The sequence below is a fragment of the Calonectris borealis genome, chromosome 6, assembly GCF_964195595.1.
Source record: "Calonectris borealis chromosome 6, bCalBor7.hap1.2, whole genome shotgun sequence".
Taxonomy (NCBI): Eukaryota; Metazoa; Chordata; class Aves; order Procellariiformes; family Procellariidae; genus Calonectris; species Calonectris borealis.
Window position 1 is genome coordinate 42,680,850 of NC_134317.1, and position 20,943 is coordinate 42,701,792.

A 20,943-nucleotide genomic window follows, 5' to 3' on the forward strand; every position below is an offset into this window, starting at 1 on the left:
CTGGCGCTGTGTCTGCTTGTCCCCCCCAGGCATGGCTTGTTCCTAGCACAGCCTCTATGTTCACGTGCAGCTCCACCAACTGGCACACGAACTCTTTCCTGGGGTGTACCACAGGCTCAACAGATTCCTTTTCTAGGATCTCGCAGCAACAACGGGGAATGAATCCAATGACCATCAAGGCCCACACCCCTGGCAGTGGTTTCTGTCGTGTCTTACAAGTGCGTTGCCTTTATGGATCTTTGCCTTAAAGTACTTGCAGCACGAGTGATACTTACCCGACTCCATCTGTCACCCAAGGAGCCAGATCCCCGCAGTGTGCAACCTTGTGATCGGCTGCCATCCTGCAATCTGACGACCTAACAACCAGAAGCAACTTTCTCCTCTTCCTTATTAAATCTGAGCCCTGGTACGTTGGATGCTCCCCTGTCTTTCCTTGCGTGCTTATCATTTGGGAATTTCTTAAAATGACCCTGTGCCACATAATTCAAGTGGAACTGCGATTTGAAGGTTAATGAAGGAATTTCACACATGGGATCTTCAAAATGAACATGGTTAGACACGTCTCTGCCTTGTGAACAGTCAGCAATGGGTGAACTTGTTTGAAGGCAGCAGTTTCCCTCCCAACTCCCATGGACAACCTTTAAGCTCTTAAAACCCAGGTGTGTCTCTGAATCTTGCTAGAAGTGTTTCAGCGGCTCCGTTGTGGGGTACTTGTGGTAGAGTGGTAAAATACGTTGCCTGTATCTGAAAACCAAGACTAGCAAGTGCTGAGTGCTGTGTGTTGGAGAGGGTATAGCAAACACCTTGCCCCGCTGCAGTCTGGCTCCAGTTAGCTAAGAGCTGAGGTGTCGTGTCCAGCTCGTCGCTCTAATTCCTTATGATGTTTTCAATACTGTAGTCAGGCCATAACTTTCCAAAAATCCCATTAATTTCTGTGCTGAAACTGAAGCCTGAGCATCAAGGGGATCTGATAGGGGAAACCGAATATCCACAGCCACTCATTTGTTCGGTTATCTGGGCTCAGGCTTGGCAAGAGTCAGAGCAATGTGGGAGCTCTTCTGGCATGTACCAAATAGCAGAGGTCCCAGGAGCTTGCAAGGCAAAGAGACCTGGGATGTCCCAAGGGTCTGCCGTGTGCCTTGTGTCAGGGAGGTTTCTCTTGGAAAAGAGAAGAAACCTGCAGCTTTGGCCTGCAGGATGGTGGTGTCAGACAGGTCCACGTGGGTGGATTCCCGTTCCGTGCTGGGGAATCCTCCCCTCCTCGGGGAACGGCAGCTTGTAAGTGTTGTCAGTTGCTGCTGAGACACAAAGGCGCTGGGTCCAGTGCTAAGGAAAGAGCTTTAAATGGATAACTAATGGCTAACAATGAACAAAATAACTAGGTTTTGCCTTTGGCTATGGAGATATCAGGAATTCAGTGCTTCCTTTTAGTCACAGTGCTGGGAAAAAGGCACTGCAGCCCATCTTTTATCAGAGAACTACTGCTAAATGGAGAAAAGCTGACAGCAAATATTTACTTTCGGATCAATTCTGTTTAAAGTGCAATGTTTGTAGCAGAGCTTGGACACTGGAAGGTCAGGTGTAGGATCAAGGCTGCATTTATATAAAGACAGAGGAATATGCGCTGGAAACCCTTGCTTAGAAAAGGAAAAGACCAGAGGATTTTGAAGGTCACGCTATGAGGATCTTAATTTTTGTCCTCACACTGAGCGCTTTCTCGTGTTCAGGTAAGAATGGAACCACGTCCTCTTCCTTACGGTGGTTTAGGGAGGAAAAGTACAAGACCACAGCAAACTTTTAATGGAACTGTGCCTCTGTCTCAGGGTTTCCAGTGTACGACTATGAACTCCCTGTCACAGAAGAGGCTCTCAATGCTTCCATTGCAAGGATCAATTCTCAGTCTTGGGGGACAAACCTGTATGGTGTTGTCAGGAGCCGTGTCACAAGAGTAAGTGTGCAGACAACGGAGATCCTTTACCTGGAATATGCTTTGCTGTGGTGGAAAGCTTTTTTTCACTCAATCCTGCAAACCCAGATTTAGTTGGAGTTTTCTGATGTTGCTTGGAAGAGGGTGGGTTTGGGGCATTATCTGAAGCTATGGCTTTAAGAACTTAAATATTCTTTGTATGTTGGTTTGTAATTAAAAATACTTTAGGACTTCAAATTTCCCACCCCTAGAGTAGAAAACTTTGAGGGATGTCTTGTAAGATTTTGTTCAAAACTGACGTTTTTGAATACCTCCAGCTAACTGCTTTGGGCATAAAGTAACCTGGTTCATCTGAAGGTCTCAGCTGAACATCTGCACTGCTAATTAAATGCCACCACAAACATATTTAGGATTCTTTCTCCAGTCTCTGTTTACATCATCTGTCTCTACACACCAATTCTGGTTTAAGTCTACCAGTGTCTAAATGCAGGCAGGAAACCCTTATCTGTTTTAATTTGTGTTGCTAAGAAATGTATTGGATATCCAGAATTAAGGAGTTAAAGCTTCCTAATTTAAAGTTAGCATGTTCATGTTCCTGAACATCCTCAGAACCATTCTGTTTCTATAGATGGCATGTATCAAGTCTTCTGCAAGAATGAATGACAAGGCGACTTTTGGATTGATCTATTTTGGGGGAAGAAAAAAAAGTGCTTGAAAGCAGAGGGGATTTGTTGTTTGTTGGGGTTTTTTTTTCCATTTTTTTTTTTTTTTTGAGTCTCTCATCTTGAGCTAAAACGTTGATTAGACTGTGAGAAGGAGAAAAGAAAATCCTAATGTGTCAACAAAAGGAACCAAATTCTCTAAAGCTTGCAGTGTGACAATGCATGCTGCCCATTGAGGCACCCGAGCTGACAAGGAGCTACTCTATAAACTGCATTAATTCAATTGCTTGCAGTCGTGTGATTTACTTTCCAAGTCATGTATTTGCAATAGACTTGCCAGCAGTCTAGATATCCAAAGCAGAGCTGTTAGCACCCTGGTTCCCACAGAAGCGGGGGTAGCATGCAGGGGTAATGCTGTGCTTATCTACCTTTGACAGCTACAGACCCCACACTGACTCTGAGTAGTAGGAGGATCCCGCAATGGGCTGTGGGGTTTCCACTCCCGTGGAAAGCGGCTCTCTGTTGCTGCTACCAAAGCTGCCTAAGAGAGTAACTCCTGAGCACAATAAAATACCCTTTCTCACACGCAGTGATCTGCTCTAAATTGGGCACTGAGCCACAATGCCCTTATGTCTTGCTTCTGCTTGACAAAGAAGCAAGGTTGCCATGTAGCGGGCATAGAAGAATGACAGGCACTAATTAGATGTTGTGTTGACCTTCTTTTTACCAGGTTGACATGTGGAACAGCGATGCTTATAGACTAGAGCTGCAGTTCAGCATTCGTGAAACTGTGTGCACAAAAGCTTCAGGGAGAGACCCGTTCACGTGTGACTTCAAAATAGGGCCTTTCGTGGTAAGTGCTCCTAGTGTGAACGTGAAACCCCCTCTCCACACAGAGTGTTCTCAGGACATCTTGAAACGCTACTGGTGCTGAAGAATGAAGAATGACTGGCCTTCTGAAAACAAAACCAAACCCAAACAAATACAACATACAGCATGGAGTGGGTCTTAGATGGGAAGGGTCGCTGCTGGGAAACTCTTCTGCCTGGTCATGGGGAATACAGGAGCTGCTGTGAGCTGGAAAGAGAGGATGCGTGTCTTGGAGCAGCGTGTGGTGAAAGTGTCTGTGTGCTTTGGGACCCAATCCTGGAAGGAAAGTGTGGCTTCTTTTCTAAGATAAGAATGTGGAAAAACTGACGTTTGACCTGCTTTTGTCTATCATGCATCTAGGCACCAGATAAAGGCAGATTCCCACTCTGTGCTGACAGTGCTAATCTTTCAGATTTTCAACTCTCTTTTTGGCCTGAAATAAACACAGATCAGGCTCTTGATATAGCTCGTGCTGCGCTCTGATTCGTAGATGACCAGCTTTGGCATAAATACATCATCTTTGAATCTGGACTTCTCTATACACAGTTATTTTCAACAAAACATAGCTCCTATTGCAAGCTTCTGAGTGGTTGTGTCCTAACTGCTTGCACAGGTCTTACAAAGCATGTGGAGTAGCTCTTCGAGTTCCTGCGTGCCATGATGCCATACTGCGTGTCAGACTTCCACAGAGATTACTTCTGGTTCTTTGTGCTGCTCCAAGCTGAGCTCTTCTCGCCTCTTTTTCCTCTGTGATGGCTGCCAAACTTGTCTGTCCTTCCTGGGAACAGTCTTTAGGGAAGAGGAGGGATTCTGGGAAGGCACTGAAGAGATGGCGCAAAGGCTTTTCTCATAGCTTATGAGTCATCCTACTGCCTCAGGAGGTAGTTTACCCCATGAAGAGGGGGGTAAACGCCTCTTCAAGTATCGCTACTCTTGAGCTAAGCAGCTTGTGTGTGCCTGTAGATGGGACAACATGGCACTGATGGTTGTTGCTAGGTTTTCTTTAAAGATGCAAGGGTTGGCTGCTGCGAAGTTATCGCTGTATGCTAAACAGACACCATCCCTCTTCTTTTCTTCTTGGGGCAATACGGTATGAAAGATAGTGTGAGGATCTCTGTTTTCCAAACTTGGGTGCAGGTTTTGCTGGAGCTTCTGGTCAAATCGTAGAGACAACTTCTTTAAAGGTAATTTAACTTCTAGAGCTGGAGCTGCCATCAGCATAGCCCTGCGCAGCTCTTCTGTTTGTGCTTGGTGATGCCAGAGCCATGAAAAGGATTTGGAGGTTTTCTTCTACCTCAAGCAGGCTCAAGGCTTCATACAGCTAACATGCAATTGTGGACCAATAACTTGTCTGCCAGAATATATTCCTCTGGCCGCAGTCTGCTCCAATAATTTGTTCGGTGTATAATCTTGCTTGAGTTTCTTCCTTTTGGAATTTGTTTTTTAAATCCCTGTACAGGTTCCCACCCCCAATGAAACTCCCATGAGAGGGTTTGTACTGTAGCTTTGCTTTACGAGATTTGCTCTATTTTGATCTTTTACAGTCAACCGCTTTCTGCAGAAGTATTGTAGAAGTGTCTGGTGAGCAGATCTCAAACGTTATCGTGCAGTGCCATCGTGGCACATCCAGCTCCGAATCGATGAGCAGCGAGGAGGTAAGGAAGGGGAAAACCGATTTTTGCTGCCTGGGGGAGCGAAAATTCTGCTTATCCTCTTTTAAGGAGAAGTCAGGTGTATATGTGTGAACTGCAACTCCTGTTGCAGTTGGAGGTTTTGATCAGAAAACTGAATGTGGTTTGAAATCCAGCTGTCTCCTATAACGCTTCACTTTCCATCAGCTGAGAGGTTTGACCTTGCTTGATGGATGCCTGGGGAGAGTGTGAATCTCTGCAGCAGTCTGGCACATCCACCAACTCCGACACTCTTTCTTCTTTGACATATAGAGTATGTGCCTGGAGAACAGTGATTGGCACATCTTAGACAGAAACAAATACCAATGACTCTGGCTCTGTTACCAAACCGAGCTCTCAGCTGAGCATGTAATCACAGTATGGCTGAAGAACATTTGCTCTACTGAGGTTTGTGTTCCCTTTTTGAGCTCTTATTTGGTTTTTAAGGTGTAATTAAATGCCGACCTAACATGTGAATTAGGGCTAGCGGTTTTCAAATCATGCCAGTGTCCACTTTTTCCATGAATGACACTTGAAACTGGGTGCCTACACTTACAATACAGATCTGCAGTGGGTGTTGTGCTTGAGGATTATATGCAGGGAACAAAGATAGTTTCACAAGCAAGGTGCCAGAGGATATGGACAGCTTTTATTTTTGGAAGGTGCAAGTGACTAAGAGAACAACTTGAAGCAAATACGATTCTATGTCACCTTCTCTTGGTTTGAATTGCCAAATTAGCTTGTAACTTTTTTTTTTTTGTTCAGGATCTCTATTCAGAGCTAGCTAGTGAATGCACCACAGGAAGTCTTGATTTGCAGAGCAGAAAGACTGCATGTGAAGTACTGAAATATCTAACGTAGTGTTGGATGTTCAGTCTGTCCTCTGTGGGTTAAGCGTAACTTGTTTAATAGGGCACTCAGTATAAACACTTGCTTTTACAAGCAGAGATCTTCCTGCACGTATTCTTTAACCATCACTTAAAATTCAGTACTGCTGCCAATATTCCTGCTGGGGAATATATTTCCTGCAATGTTAATAAGGAATAAATGCCAAAGGGAATAATTGCACATGAAAATGAAAGTATTTCTTTCTGCAGAGGGCTGCAGCAAGTGCACTGCAGCTCTTGCTCTAGAGCTGTAACTCAGTTCAAGGGATCTCAGCCTGGCTGAGATGGTGTGGTGTAGCTGTTGTGGATGGTGTTGGTGTAGCTGCTGTAGTGCTGGTGGCATTTGGATAGGAGAAGGAATTGTGATTGGCCAAGGCTGGGATCATATTATTGGGATAGAGACCAACAAAAGAAGAGTATAGAAAGCATTTAAGAGAGTAATTTGGGATAAATGAGTCAAAGAGGTGCCCTGTGTGACTGCAACAGATAAACTCTGCTCTCCAGGCGCTGCCGTCCTGGCTGTATCTGCACTACATTAAGGTCAGGTAAGGTATGAACTACTAAAGATTCTGACCTGAGTCTACCCACAACTGCAGACTTCCTTAACAACATCACTGCTTTGCAATGGTATCAGCAGTAATCTTGTTTTCGGAGAAATTAATCATGAAGTTTGGAATTACTGCAGTGATCACATAGTACCCGAGGAAATGAAGGAGAGGCGGACTTTTTGACAGATGAGCTTTTTAAAGAAATGTCTTTAATTTACAGATGATGCATATGTCGATAATGAACCCCAACAGGCGAGGCAGCGGTCGCAGAGGAGGTAAGCCATCTCTGCTGCGCCGGACTGTCCTGGCACATGTAGGTTTGCCTTTTGGATCATCTGTTTGGTCACCTGCCTGAGGGAGAATAAAACACGGGAGACCAGCAGTTTGCTCAGGTCACGCCCAGCTGTTTTTTCCTGTGCAGAGGGGTGTCTCGTTCAGAAAGCAGTGAGAGCAGTAGGCTACAAAGTAGGGCAATGCTGAGGCTGGTATACTCTCTGTACGCGTTTTCTGGATTGCCAGATTTGTGCTCTGATAACCAGTACTTGTGTGCATCCTTGAGGTTGTCCTGATGTTGTGCAGAATGCTGAACGAACATGTGTTTGAAAACATATAACACTCATGTATGTCTCCATGTTCTTTTTTTTAAACGATGTATTTGCTCCTGAAGCCTTCCCTTCAAGAGGAAGAGGCAGCAGCCGTGGATATTGGCATAAACCCAGCTATTTCAGCTCTGACAAAATTGAATAATATGGATTAGGTGAGTACTATTCAAAGTGTAGCTTTTATGCACCTTAGGTCTGGAGGTTTTGTGTGGCAGGGTGGGAAAGTGACTGCTCAGGATAAAGGAGCTCTTTGGGAATGTGCTTCTTGGCTGCGAGCATGTTAAAAGCCATTTTACTCTGGGCATTTGTAGGACTTGCTTATGGGGAAACTCAGTTACACAGAGTACAAACAGCACTACAGCACCATTGACAAATGTTGACGGGGTGGCAATCTCTAGTGCCTATGGGAGGTCTCACAGAACAAGGGTCTGACCAGTTGTCAAGGCAGCAGACGCTGTTTTGATTTTCCTCGTGTTGCTTCACTCCTAGGAAGACATCCAACCACAGAGCTCACGGCTTTCACTCGCTCTCGAGTAGTCCATCCCACATGCTCACGCAAACACCAGTGTCCTGGTGTGCGGGTAGTGTGAACAGTGTGCAAGAACACCAACCTGCTGGCCTGAGCTTATCATAGGGCTCAAGTCTTGAGCCACAGTTCTGCCTTTTTGCCTCCATCTCTCTTGGCTGGCAGAGACATGTTTCTGTCTAATGTTTCATGGGTACTTTGGACCTTACCCAGTTGCCCTTAGCAGGGGTGGATCACTTGGCTGTGGGATTTGGAACATGCCTTGGCTGTGTATTGGCAAAGACACAGATGAGTTGTTGGGTGCCCCGTTCTGCCCCAGTCTTTCATCAAGTCACTTGCCATTTTTGCGCTGGTGCTCTCCTCACACCCACGACTTGTTGTATGTCTATTTATACTGAAAACTCTTGGAGGCATGGCTGTGTCTTTGTGCCGAATCTAATGCAATAACGCCCCGAGGCCACACAGTTCAGCAAACAGAAAATGAATGTGGTAGTAAGGTATCTGGGAGAACCAAGATGCATTTTACCCAGGGCAAGTGTTTGTTGCAGAGAAGCTGTGAAGGAGATGTTTGGAACCCAGTTAATGGGAATGAAAATGAAAGGCACTCGTGATTGATTGGAGTTAGCAAGGCCTATCCTACACAAACCACCCTTGCTGACCTACTTCTGAGGCTCCATGTGGGAGCAGCTCTAATTGCTGCTGACATTTTACCTGCCATCTTAGGAGTTAATTTAAAGGGAATTGTTTTTGAAAGAGTTTTAGCAACACAGAATGGAGATCATTCTTTGGCATGCTAAACAGTTTTAAAGTAGTTGGGAAAGGAAGAGGAAATTACTTAGCACTATGTCTTTGTGATTAAAAAGGTTTCACACATTCGCTTGGGTACTTATCATTGGCAGGTCTCTGTCCCCATAGAGAGTGCCAGAACTGAATGCTCCACATGTGTGGAGCTCAATTCAGGCTGGCTGCATTGGAAACAAGACAGTTTTAGATGTAATTTAGCACCGATGACTCACCAAAAACTAACACATGTTACTCATAAGCATGTCTGTGGTAAACCTATATGTGCTGAAGGAGACAAACCCGCTACTCTCCTAGAAACTAGATATGGAAGGAAAAGCCAGTCTTTCTGCTAGGTCAGGTCTGGCTTTGTAAAAATGATTTCATTAAATCCATATGCTATTTTAGTTTATCCATGAACCAGTGAAGGTGATATGCTCTTTTAATCACTGCCTTTCCTCTTATAGGAATCTCTGACTTTTCTAAATGTCTTTGAACTTCCTTGAGCATGTTGCAGTGGCATTCTGGTGTGCACTCCGTGTCCTTCTGTGTAGCTTTAATCCAAGGAGATGGTGTGGAAAGAGTGAGGCTTACTAAAGAGTAGCATAAGGTTGACCTTCTGTTCCAGAGAAGAGGGGGACAAACTTCATAAATGCCTGACCACTGTTGGCTTCTGAGAACCAAATTGCCTCAATCTGGCTGGGTGAATTTAGGTTGAACTTTCTTCAACTGATCTTCCAGAAAAGTTGTGGGGAAGGAGGTCTATGTGCTCAAAATGCTCCTTTTCTTTGCATTTGGAACGTGCCAGGTATTTTAAATTACTTCTTTGGCTCTCAAGAGGAGCTATCCCCATTAAGCAGTAATTGCAAATGTTTTATGTTCCTGGATCGAATGTCTAACAGATCTCTAAACCAGAAGCAAGCTGTAAAATCTTCTTGAAAGACAATATGAAACAAATGGGGAGAAATTTATGGTTCTTGAAATCCTGTGCAGTTTGAGTTTTAATACTTTCTGCTTGCTCTTAAAGATAGGTTGCAAGTGTCAATTGTGGAGCTGTGTTTCATATCAGTGTCCTAGGTTTTGGACATCTCGGAGGCAGATACATCAGGAGATTAAGGGAGATTTTCAAAACCCTTCAAAACTCCTTGTTTCTCTTGTTTTTATTGATTTGACTTATTATTAGCTGCAAAGTTTGGAGAGAAGTCTTACTTCTCAATTTCACTTGTATCCAGAATTAGAGGGTTTCATCCATGGGTTTAATTTGGAGCCACATGTATCCAAATTATTTCATGTGTTTGAGGCCAGGGCAAGTTATTAATGTCTTTTCTTCCTGTGTTTTGGCACGTGTGTGATCATGGCTGAAATTATTACAAGCCGTACTGTGATGGCAGTGTTTGGTGGGGCATGGGAAACGTGCAGAGTTTTGAGATGGCAGTAGCTCAGCTGGCTTAGCTTAGCTGAGAATATTTTGGGGGAGGCTGGGGAAACAGCAATTTAATAATAGAAGACTTTTGTCTCTTACTCAAAGAACCTGTTGTTGACAGGCAAAGCTAGACAAGTTCAGGTGAGAAATGAAATGTGATTCTTTTTTTTATGCAACAGTATGAGTAACTGACTCCTGCAAAAATTACTAAGGCAAGTGGCTGAGAGTTTTTCATGCTGGATTTTACATTTTCTGAACTAGATCTTCTTATCTTTTTGGCTACAGGAATTATTTCAGGGGAACCCTGTGCCTGACTCAATGCAAGAAGCTAGGTTAAGCGACCTCATTGGTGCTTTCTGGCTCTTTTTATTTATTAGAATGTGTTAAATATTCAAGAGGAAAAAATCAGTGCAATTGTTATATAAAGAACTTTTTAAAGCCTGCAGTCTTCAGACCCACCAGTCTGCTGATGCCTGCAGGAGTTAGCAAACTGCATATGAAAGAACCACGTCAATGATTAATGAGCTTACTCCAGTGACAAGTCCTAATCAGATTTTCTGGATTTATTTCCTAGTGCATCTCCGGAACTGGGGAGATTGTAAAATTCACATGTCACGCTGTGGACCAGTCTTTCCAACAAATAGCTCAGGCACATGAGCGAGTGACAGCAGGAGGGCCAGCTGCTGTACAACAGCTGATCACCGGTTAACAACCTTAGCCTGCAACAGGCGTTAAGGTCATTAGTTAGCTTGGCCTGCCAGGTATGCGCAGGGCTTGTTGGAGCTGGGTCAGCTGCCACAGTGTCAGCAAAGGGCATGTAAGTGATGCAGTCAATCCCCTGCTGAAATTTTTGGGGCGGAGGGCCTCCTGCTCTGAAAGGCTGCTGTTTAGCACACGCGCAATATGAAAAGCTTCTGGAGTGTGCACAGGTACTGTAGAATTATGGGTTCCATTAAGCTGGAATCTGCTTTATGGTGTTCGTGGCTCTGAATCACAAAGAGGAGCCTAAAAAATGGCTCAAACTCACCTAACACCTTGAACCCCAGAAAGCAAAAGAACAGGGCCCCGACGCTCTGCTCTTCCAAAATCAACTGCCTAAGGCAGTTGTCTTTGTGGAGGGTGGAGTCCGACCTGTGACTTATGTCTGGAGTCTCACCAGCAGTGCTTCATTTCCTTGAACAGGAAAATTAAGAAGAAAGCTCCTGCCTTTGCTTGCAATACACATATAGATTGTGAATACTGATTTTCTTGCACTGTCATCAATCACACTAGGGAATTGTTTTTTAACAGACAATCAGACTCCTTCTGCATCAAGCCGAGGGGCTGTGATTTCCTCCTCGAGTTTTCTACATTTTCTTAAAATGACTCTCTGGCTCAGTTCTCACGTGGCGGGACATGTGGTGATGGCAGCTGTTACAAGCTGATTAGCAGCCTTGCAGAAGCAGAAGTGAATAGGCTGGCATCCTTGAATATTAGGGTTTTTTTTTCAATGGAAAAATAACTGGCAACATTGGGCCTCTTCTGCTCATACCCAAGACATCCGGGATCCAACCTTCAGAGTGAAACGGATGCTTATTTGTCTGTCTTCTAGAAAAATAATAATCGGGTAGGGTGCATAACCCTCCTGGGGCATGGAAAGAAGAGCTTTAATCCCCAGTGTCCTCATTAAGAAGCTGCTTGATTTTAGTTCCAATTTTTTATTCTCGTGGCTTCCTATTTTCTGTCTTTGTTTTTTCCTCTCAGTTCACCCACCCCACTTTCTACAGTTCTCAGAAAGCAGCTTATTGCTGTCTGGGGAAAAAAGTGAAGCGTCAGAGGGAAGGAAAATCCCTGCAGAACGGGATCTGTTGCATAGTGCATGAGCTCCGTATTGGATCAGCTTTGAGAGTGAGAGCTAGAGCAATTTATCGCTTAGCAATGTGGAGAAAATGACAGGCTACCATTATATTCCTCTTGCCTTGGAATCCGTCTGTGCTGGCTAAGTCCTTGGTGTCACCTGGCATCTGTGATATGCTGTAGCAGAGAAGACAGCAGCATGCTTTCATCTGTTCAGAGGTGAAGGATTGAAAATGAAACAGACCCAGCAGGACCTTTCCCGATGCTCAGGTCAGATCAGGGTGCGGGGATGAAGCAGAGGTGTTACAACAGAGAGGAGAATCGCTGTGACAATCTCTTGTTGCTATTCTAAACGGCAGCGATTTTTGCCTTGCCCTTTGTCCACCTCTTCTGGATCTGTTTTGAAGGATTAGACCCACTGCTGCACTGAGGAAATTGTTCCCGCTTCTGGAGGATGCAAAGCTTGGATGATTCCTTAGACTTCACTATGTCTTTAAGGCCTGATTGATTTAATTGCTGGAGACTTCAGTGAGGAACAGGACCTCGGTGGAGGAACAGAAAGGGCGCTCAGCTGTTTTCCAGCCTGTTGCTCAATGTTGCATTTTGCAAGCCCTAGAAATGAGCTTGTCAAAGAACCATGCAGGTTGGGAGCGACCTCTGGAAGCCCAACCCCTGCTCAAAGCTGGGCCAGTTTCATGAGGCTGTGTAGCTGAGGTTTGAATATCCCAGGATATAGATCCCTCATCCTCTCTGGGCTCCAGGGTCAGTGTGGGAGCGCTCTTGGGGAAAGATTTTTCCTTAAACTGAGCTGGAATTTCCCATGTTCCCACCGGTTCCTGTTTCTTCTCTTGTGGCTTGGTCCCCAGTGATGAGTGTAGGGGCTGGTCCCAGTTCTTTGGCCTGCATCCCCCATCTCCAGGGCTGGGCAGGACCCAGGCACTCCTGGACAAGCCTCTCTCAGAGGGTCCCTGTATCTGGCACTACCACATGTGTGGACACTCCTTTCTGTCACAAATCTATCCCTAAAATTCTACTAACAAAATTGTCTTACTGAAAAATTTCAGGTTGCCATGGTGACAAACTTGCTGAAGATACAGTGTGGGCTACAGACTGCTGTAGAAGTAGTCACGTGTTCTCTTAGAAAAACATATCTCAAATTTCTTGTGCATATTGTAGCTCTTAATTCAGATACATTTCTCAGAAGACCATACACCAGCTTATAGCCTCAACCGTCTCTGCTTTTGAGACTTTACAATATGCATTGATTTGTGTCCCATGTTACTTACTTCACTGTTGTTAATTTTTCTAGCAGTCTGGTTCTTTTTTCTTTCTTTATTTCACTAATCAGCAATTGATATGACATTTTTGCACATGTGAAGTGTTTGCATATGCAGGTTTCTTTTTACAGATTCCTCATGGTGTGACTCTGACACTAAACAAATTAATAAGCAACTCAGTGAAGCTGAATACATTTTTTCCGAGGCCACAGATGTTTGGTTAGTTCTGTGAAGTATGAGACAAATTTTGAGCTATGACGTTTCTCTCCCCTCCCTTTTTTTAAAGTAGATTGGAGAATGAGAAGAATCAAGAATCAAAGATCCAGCATGTGAAGAAAGAACCTGTTGTCATTTCCTTTTCTTTTTCATGGAAAACTATTCTGTAACGAAGTGGCAGTCTTTCCCTAAACTTACTTTCTGCTGTAATGTCAAACAACCATCGGGTGAGCTCATGAGATGCTAAATGCGTGCACTTCTCAGTCGATAGCCGCCTTCTGAGGTGTTAGAGCTCACTGGGAGGACTGTCTCAGACACCCAGTGTAACTGTGTCCAGTATGTATTGTACCATCTCATAATGATGCTATTAAAGGATCATTATTCCATCTGTTTGTTCTGCATCGCTCTCTGGTTGCTTGTAATTTTCTGTAATGCTTGTAGCTAATTATTGATTCATTCAAACTAATAAAGGCACTTAATTCCTTTTTCTCTGGGGTACAGCAGCTGTGGACAAGGTGTCTTGCTACAAATCCAGAGCGTGAGTTTTAGCCCACTAGCAATCTAGCTTTAATGGGTACTTGACCACTGAAGTGGGGAGCTGAGGGAAGTAATGACAGTGATTGTCAGGTACTAATAGCTTTTGGAACAAGGCCAGGTTAGAGCAGACCTTTGATACGTTCCTCCCCTGGGAAACAGGTCTTTGTAGTCTTATCCCTTTCTCTCCACTCCATGCAACAGAGCTCCCCCTGCAGCCCTTTGGGAAGGGAGAGGTTACTCTGCAGTTTTGGGGTGGGTTTTGTTTGGTTTTTTAAGGCTTTACCACCAAGTTTCCTCGTTGGTTATGGTGTAGGCTGGTATTAGGGCTGTGCTTCTATCCACACCTAGTTCACCTAGTGGAGATGTGACCATGCTGGACGTACGCAAGTCATCTGTAAACAGGCAACAGAAGCTGTTCCTACAGAAGTAGTCGTGTAGGAAAGTCTTTTGTACGTAGTGAAGGTACTGAAGAGGTGTTTTTTTATGCAGTTGGAATAACAGCAAAGGTTCATCCATGCACTGGGTTGGTCACACCGGCGCCTGGATCAGCAGGATTAGAAGGACTGAGCAGCCCTGTGGTGCGGGGAGTCTTCTCGTGATTGAGCTGCAGACCCTGCTTCAAACTGTGCACCAGAGACTCTTCTTGCAGCCGACCTGTTTGGGCGATTTGATTCCCTGCATGTTACCTGATCCGAGATCCCAATGAAATAGTTTTCCTCTTCCCAAGCACTCTGGAAGCATGGCTTTCCACAGCTCCTGGCTGCAATGGAAATAAACCAGGTGAGGAGTTTGCAGTTTTGGGACCGAGTGTGCTTTTCTCCCTGTCTTTCTCTATGTCTTTTCTTCTCTGTTTCCAGCTCTGTTTTTCTGGAACGGGAGGGAAGAAGCCTCTGGGGGAGGTGCCCGTTGCCTGAGCACTGGAGATCCAGATAGGTGTTTTCTATCATGCTCATGATGGTTTTGTGCCAAACTGGATCGAAGTAACAGGTGAATTTTCTGAAACAGAAATGGTAAAATTAGTTGGATATCTGGTGGAATACAAGTGCCATTTAGTGCCGAACAAATCTTTAAAACATGCGGACGTAATAAAGCTGTCTCCTTTAGGAAAAGTCATCAGCTGCGTTTTAAGATCTATGTCCACCTCTGCTCCCATCGCGCAGCGCACTGACTTGGTTTGCAGTTTTGCTGCTGCACTCCCTAGTACTCGGCTGTCTTGCTCGGTAAGTGGGGTCATGGGAGCTGCAGAATTGATCGTTGGCTCCTTACCAGTTATGCAACTGTCCCTCCTTTCAAAATAAACTGATTTTTCTCTCTAAAGCAACTCTCCCATCCAGTTTGACTCTCACTTAATTTTCCTTACTGATTGCATCAAGGTAACCTGATTTGTGGGGATTTCTATCTCATAAACATGACAACACGTAGTCAGAGGAGCTCTCGATGATTACCCGTAACAGCAGCAGGGAGTAGAAGGGAGTGGAAGGTGCTGATAAGGTGTAGAGTAGAGGTCCAGCAGAGGAAGGGCTGTTTTCCTTTCTCGTGGTGGTTTTGCTTTGCCTGTGTCAACAGGATTGGGAACATCACCCTTTCCTTTGTTGTGAACGCACAGCTCCAGAGTCTTTGCATAAACTGTTTCTCTGCTGCAGTCGAGTAATTTTTGCTGAGCATCTTCTTTTTCTAATAGGGGTGACTTCACACCTTTGTGCTGATTTTAAGTAGAACCATGACTCTTCATTTAAAAGCTGGTGGAAAGAAACAGCTTAGCTGCTTTCTGAAATTCCTGAGCTCAAGTGATTGTGGTCTTTGTCTTCTCATGTAGACATGTATGTCTTCCTGTCTTAGGCAAAGGCATGGGTGAGCAGAAGAACTTCCTGGGCGGTTCCCCTAAGACCATACTTTGCCTCCTGGAAGGGATGAGGTGGATTGACACGAGCCAGCTTCAGCTGTGCTCGTACTCTTCCCTGTTTCACTCTTGCTTTTCCCAGTTCCCAACAGACAGTTCTCTTGGCCTAAAAGTGGTCACATTTTGCTGGTTGAGAGTAGTGGCAGGTCTCTGCATTGGTGGAAGAGAAAGGGACCATGTTTGCTACAAAATCCTTGTATATCGTGGCTCTGTATGTCTGGGAAAAAAGACAGAAGAGACCACTCAGTTTCATAGTGAGTCTTTCAAGACCTGGCGTAGAAAACTTGTCTTTGAGCTAAGGGCAGGCTGGCTGATGCTGCAATGATGACAGAGCCTGTCCCTTGCTCTTTCAGGTGCAGTGTGTTTGGAGAAATAACCATCTGTAAGCAAACATTATTAAGTTACCTTCTCTGCCCTCTGCGGACAGAAGGTCAGTGGCAGGGACCTGTCCCTGCAGTGATTTCCATCACTCATGGGGTACACTGTCACTACATTGTCACTGGCAATGCCTTGTCATTTAGATCGTTACATATACATGGTTATTGTCTGAGCTAATAAACCTTACTACCGTTAAAGAATGAAAACTGAGGTTGCCTCTGACCTCCAGATGTGACCCTTGTACAGAAAAGGTCTTCTGATCTCTTAGCATTGCTAACACAGGTGTCCCATGAGCAAAAGCTTCTCAGAAGGCAGGACTTTGCAGTCATGTCCCTTGGGAACAAAGAGCTTGTCTGCAGGCAAGCACCATTGTAGCGCGTGCATGGGCTGTAACATCTCCTTTTGATAGACATAATGAAAGCAATGAAAGGCCAGCCCTCTCCAGTATACATGGGACACCTATATGCTAATCATATGTGCACTTCTCTAAAAAAAAGCAAAGAAAACACTTTGGTTTTTTTCCCAGCAAAATGGATTACAGGTACTTTAAGCTCCTTGCTGCAAATACCTTCACACCTAGAAGCTGATGTGGCATCTGCTGTGCAGATGTTTATCTGGCGCTGGGGAGAGATATTTTCTTTGTCCACATTACTTAAGTCTTTCGTGGTCTCAAATCGCTGACTCAAGCACTTGTTGTTCCAACATACCAGTGATAGTTGCTACGGATGTTCCCTTCCAACTCCCATGTCTGAAAGTTTGGTCTGAAATACCACAACTGCTTCCAAGACCAAATCGCTCCTCTCTGTGACTGAAGACTGAAATCCTACTGGGGTCCTGGTTCTGTTCGTATTCAGCCACGTCCTCAGACTTGTGGACTCTGAGCCTCTAAATGCACTGGTAGGCTCCAAAACTGCCTCCCCCGTCGAAGGGAGCAAGTTCAAATGGAGAATTTCATCATCAAGCCCTTTTCACACTCCTGCAACAAGAAATATTTTGACTTGTTCATTTGCATGCCATGTTCTCCATGGCCACCCTCCGCAAGCTATTACTTACAGTGGCTTTGCTAAGTGATAACCAGGGTGTTACACTGGAGTTCATTAGGTAACATACTGACTTTCTTCTATGTTGTACAAAGGACATCGGCATTCTGCGTTTAGCATAGAAAGGAGGAATGCTACAAAGAGCAAGATGAGAGCAAAATACACTGAGGAGGAGGCAGGCTCTATGTAAGCAGACCCCTAGTTTTGTTGTTGGATTTTGCTTGGAGAGTGAAGATTTATGCAGCAGCAGGGACAGGGAGGGAGCTTTCCCCACACTGCTTAGAGACGCTACTGGCAGTGGAAGGAATGTGCAGAGTAGAAATTCTCCTCTTGTAGGTTTTGAGGTTGTTCAGAAACTCTGAGACAGCAAAAAAGGGAGCTATGTCTGAAGGGAGACAGCAAAACCATGAGGTATTAGACTGGGGCTTTCTCCGTACAGGGACTTTGTGGCAGTTTGTTTGAGCCTTGCGTCACCAGAAGGTAAAAATGTAGTCACCCTTTCAATGCAGAGCATCTGCAGCAATTGTAGGATGAGGAAAAAAGTGAGGACTTACGTTGATTTGGACTCGTGCAATAATTTGGGGAATGAGTATGAGCAACCACGACTGCCTGCTGCGGCGGGGTCAGTGCCAGGAGAACCGTCCCTGCACACAGCGAGCGTGTCCTACGCAGACCTCAGTTTATCCCTGTGGAAGGAGGGAAACTGCTGAATTTCTACTCTCTATGACAAGGAATTAAAATCTGCATTCATGGCAGAATCAGTCCTTTTATATGCATTTCCTCTTTTTTTCTGTACACCCCAACACTTTTTATGCTGACAATGTCTGAGCAGGAATTCCCATGGTGTGGTATTGATGAAGGATGACACCATACAGTGGTGTTGCAGCAAAACTGGGCTCAGTTCCCTTCTTGCCCTTCTGCCAACACTTGGGGAAACACAGCGGTATTTGGGCTCCAGGGTGCCACAGCATTTCGTTTCCCAGGCCCTCGCTTTGCCATCGCGCCATAGATGCTCAGTGATAATTGCTGCATATAGTGCTTGACAGTGGTATGGTTTGTGCCACCCTGGGAACTGCGCTGGTGCGTTGGTAGCCCCAGAGCAGTTCTGTTCACTTGGGCTAGCTGTGATTGGGTAGAATTACCAGCAACTAAGAGGAGTTCAGTGCTACGTGAAACTAGTCTAAAAAATTTCTCAAAGGGCAGAGATCATCCCGAGTGAAAGCTGGATGGAGCCGAGCCCATGTTAGAAAGAAGGTTATTGCTCATCCTGAAGAAACATGGAGATTTCCTGGCATACAGTCTCCTGTCAGCAACGTAATCTCAGGTGGGTGACAAACCAGACCGACCCCTGGATGATCTCTCTGAAATGAAAAATAGGCCTTAATTGCCAAGCCCATGTCCTAATTCAGAGAAGCAAGATGCTGGGATCAGGACCTGAGCATTTTCCAGTCTTGACTCTACCGTAGAACATGCAATTGTCAGTACGTCTGCACAAACAAGTTCAACGTGGAGGCTTGGGAGGGTTTAAGGAGACACAGCTGTGCTAAGGACGGAGCACATCCCTCGTGGCAGAATTAGGAGCTAATGCTGAGCATCAGCATTACTGCTAGGGCTGTTGGTGAGCGTGGCTGGTGCTTCTGCTCCTGCTCCCCACCGGTGGTGATGCCCACTAGGTGTCAGAATTGAATAAATGCAAGGCTGGCACAGGGGAGACAGGATTCTGGTTTTCAAATAATTCTGATTTTTTTTTTTCCCTTCTGATTTCTGTCCTGCTGTGTAATAAAATGACTGTTGGGGAAGGAGGATCTGTTTGTTTAAATGGTAAAGAGAACAGGGGAGGAGGAAGAGGAGAAATGACTGAGACAAAAAAATCCCGGCCAGGTTAGAGTGCTTGTTTTGCAGAGCTGAAATTCTGCTCCAGGCTCAAAAGTGGTTTTGCTTTTTACTGCTGAGGACACTAGACTTTACTGTCTCCTGCATGACAAACTTAGGCTTTTTGATAAAATGGCTTTTAATCAAATTTCCCAGCCACCCCTTGCCTTGGACTAGAGGCTGTAAGGTGCCTTTGGTAAGAGGAAAGTTAGAGAAATGCTGGTTGTGGAGAGGGCTTAATTTTATAGTTGAAGTTTTCTACCTGTTCCTCTCCGCCTGCTCCTAGCTCCTGTCTCTCCTCTTATTCAAGAGCTCAGCTCATTCACTGCAGCTGATTAACGTTAGCAAGGGCATCATAATGGTTCTAAAGATTAGGTGCACTAATTAATGCTTGCACAACCAGGAAGAAATTTGCTGCTGTCTGACACTTCACAGCTGCCACTGTGTTTTCTCCTTTCAGACCTTTTGCTGGCTTTAAAATCCTCTTGTTTTTCGCTCTTCTCATGACAAATTGTTGCCTCAGTCTCACGGTGCAGTGGGGACTCTCTGCAGAAACAGAGCACCAGTGGATCCCTGGAACCTCAGACCAGTTATATTGAATGAGCTTCTGGGCATATTGCTGGTAGGGTTTGGTGGTTCAGCAGTCAGAGCTGCCATGTGAAGACCCAAGAAGATCTGCCAGCTGGGAGACATGTTCTTGTAGTTTTCTTCCTGGGGCATTGGTGGGTAAAGCTCATTCTTCTTTATGATGTTCTCACATGCCTTGCGCAGCCCAGGGTGGCTCAAAACATCTCTCAGGGAAGGAAGCACTGTGTTGAGTGACTTGTTGAATGTGCTTGTCCTGGCTTTAGCTGGTTCTTCTCTTCCCAGAATATGATATTTCCTTCCCCCTTACCTTGGGTTTTCTTCATACTGTCTCTGTGTCACTTCCTTGGTGAAACAAGAACTCACCATTAGTGATCTTTGCTGTACTTAAGAATCCAGTTCTGACTTTGTTACTACTTCTGACTGAGCTGTAAGTCTGAACCTGTAGCGGCAGCAGCCAAATGAAACTTTTCCTAGCATAAGGAAGAAGCAAAACAGGAGTCAATCCTTTATTGAGAGGCTAATCCTTTACCTAGGCTAATAGCACTAGGAGAACACTCTTAGATCTTTTTTTCTCAGTTAGTAGCTTTAGTCTTGTTTGATTCCTCAAGCACTAAAATGCTTGGGGACCTATCAGATTGATCGATATCATGGAGTACCTAGGCACGTGCCCCTCCTCATCTTCCAAATACTGTTTGTTTTTTAGACTGATACTGAAGCCAGATCGAGCTGTGCATATCTGCCTTGACTGTCAACATGTGTGGCATTTGTTGCAAAGACCAGCAGTGGATTTCTTCCACAGCTTCAATCCAGGCAACATTGGATGGCTGATAATGCACTTGGCAATCCTCCATGTGGCAAAGGCTTCTGAAAAGGTGGTGGTGATGTGTCTGTGGGCATTGCTTGTTCTCCGTGACAAGCAGGGAGTCTATGCTAGAAAACCAGTGTCAGACCAGTGCTAGAAGGAGAAGCTTAAAACATGGATCTTAACTCTTTCAAGGAAGTCAGGCTCCTAGAATTGGTCTAGATGTTCATTGCAGATTAAGTTGGAGGGAGGTGAAGCTGGAACAAAATGGAGAGCAAGAAGGAAATTGGGATTTCTGGTTGGCCTCCAGAGACCAAACTGGTTTAGGGCATTAGCTGTCTGTGAGAGTTGGAGTTGAAGAAGGAGACCACCAGGAAAACCACAGAGCCTGGCAGGATCCCAGGGATTACAGGCCATGATTAATGAGAACTTAAAAAGAATCTTATGTGCTTTTTGAGACTGAATCGTTTTCTGAGCAGTGGGGAGGTGCTGCTGCTGGCTGAGTCTCCTGATCTGGAATGAATAATGGAGAAAAAAATAACACCCTCCCAAATTGAAGGCTGTTGATTTAAATGAAAAAAAGCCCCTATAATAAATAAGCA

General features: G+C 44.9%; 1 protein-coding gene across 2 annotated transcripts; it reads left to right on the forward strand.

The window, feature by feature from the left end:
• Positions 1–1,561: 1,561 nt before the first annotated feature.
• On the forward strand, positions 1,562–13,610 carry SPP2 (secreted phosphoprotein 2). 2 transcript variants are annotated; one of them, XM_075153990.1, is made up of 7 exons: positions 1,562–1,727; positions 1,824–1,948; positions 3,320–3,442; positions 5,004–5,114; positions 6,785–6,839; positions 7,232–7,321; positions 13,295–13,610. In XM_075153990.1, the coding sequence occupies exons 1-6, from the start codon at positions 1,679–1,681 to the stop codon at positions 7,309–7,311; spliced, it is 543 nt and encodes a 180-aa protein (XP_075010091.1). In that variant the 5' UTR covers positions 1,562–1,678; the 3' UTR covers positions 7,312–7,321; positions 13,295–13,610. The 2 variants fall into 2 exon arrangements, with proteins under 2 accessions (XP_075010091.1, XP_075010090.1); XM_075153989.1 differs by having other exon boundaries at positions 13,298–13,610.
• Positions 13,611–20,943: the final 7,333 nt, after the last annotated feature.

Coding starts and splice junctions, on each gene's coding strand:
- SPP2 (XM_075153990.1), top strand. CDS start 1,679: ATGAGGATCTTAATTTTTGTCCTCACACTGAGCGCTTTCTCGTGTTCA. Junction 1,949..3,319: donor TCAGGAGCCGTGTCACAAGA/GTAAGTGTGCAG, acceptor TCTTTTTACCAG/GTTGACATGTGGAACAGCGA. Junction 6,840..7,231: donor AGGCAGCGGTCGCAGAGGAG/GTAAGCCATCTC, acceptor TTGCTCCTGAAG/CCTTCCCTTCAAGAGGAAGA.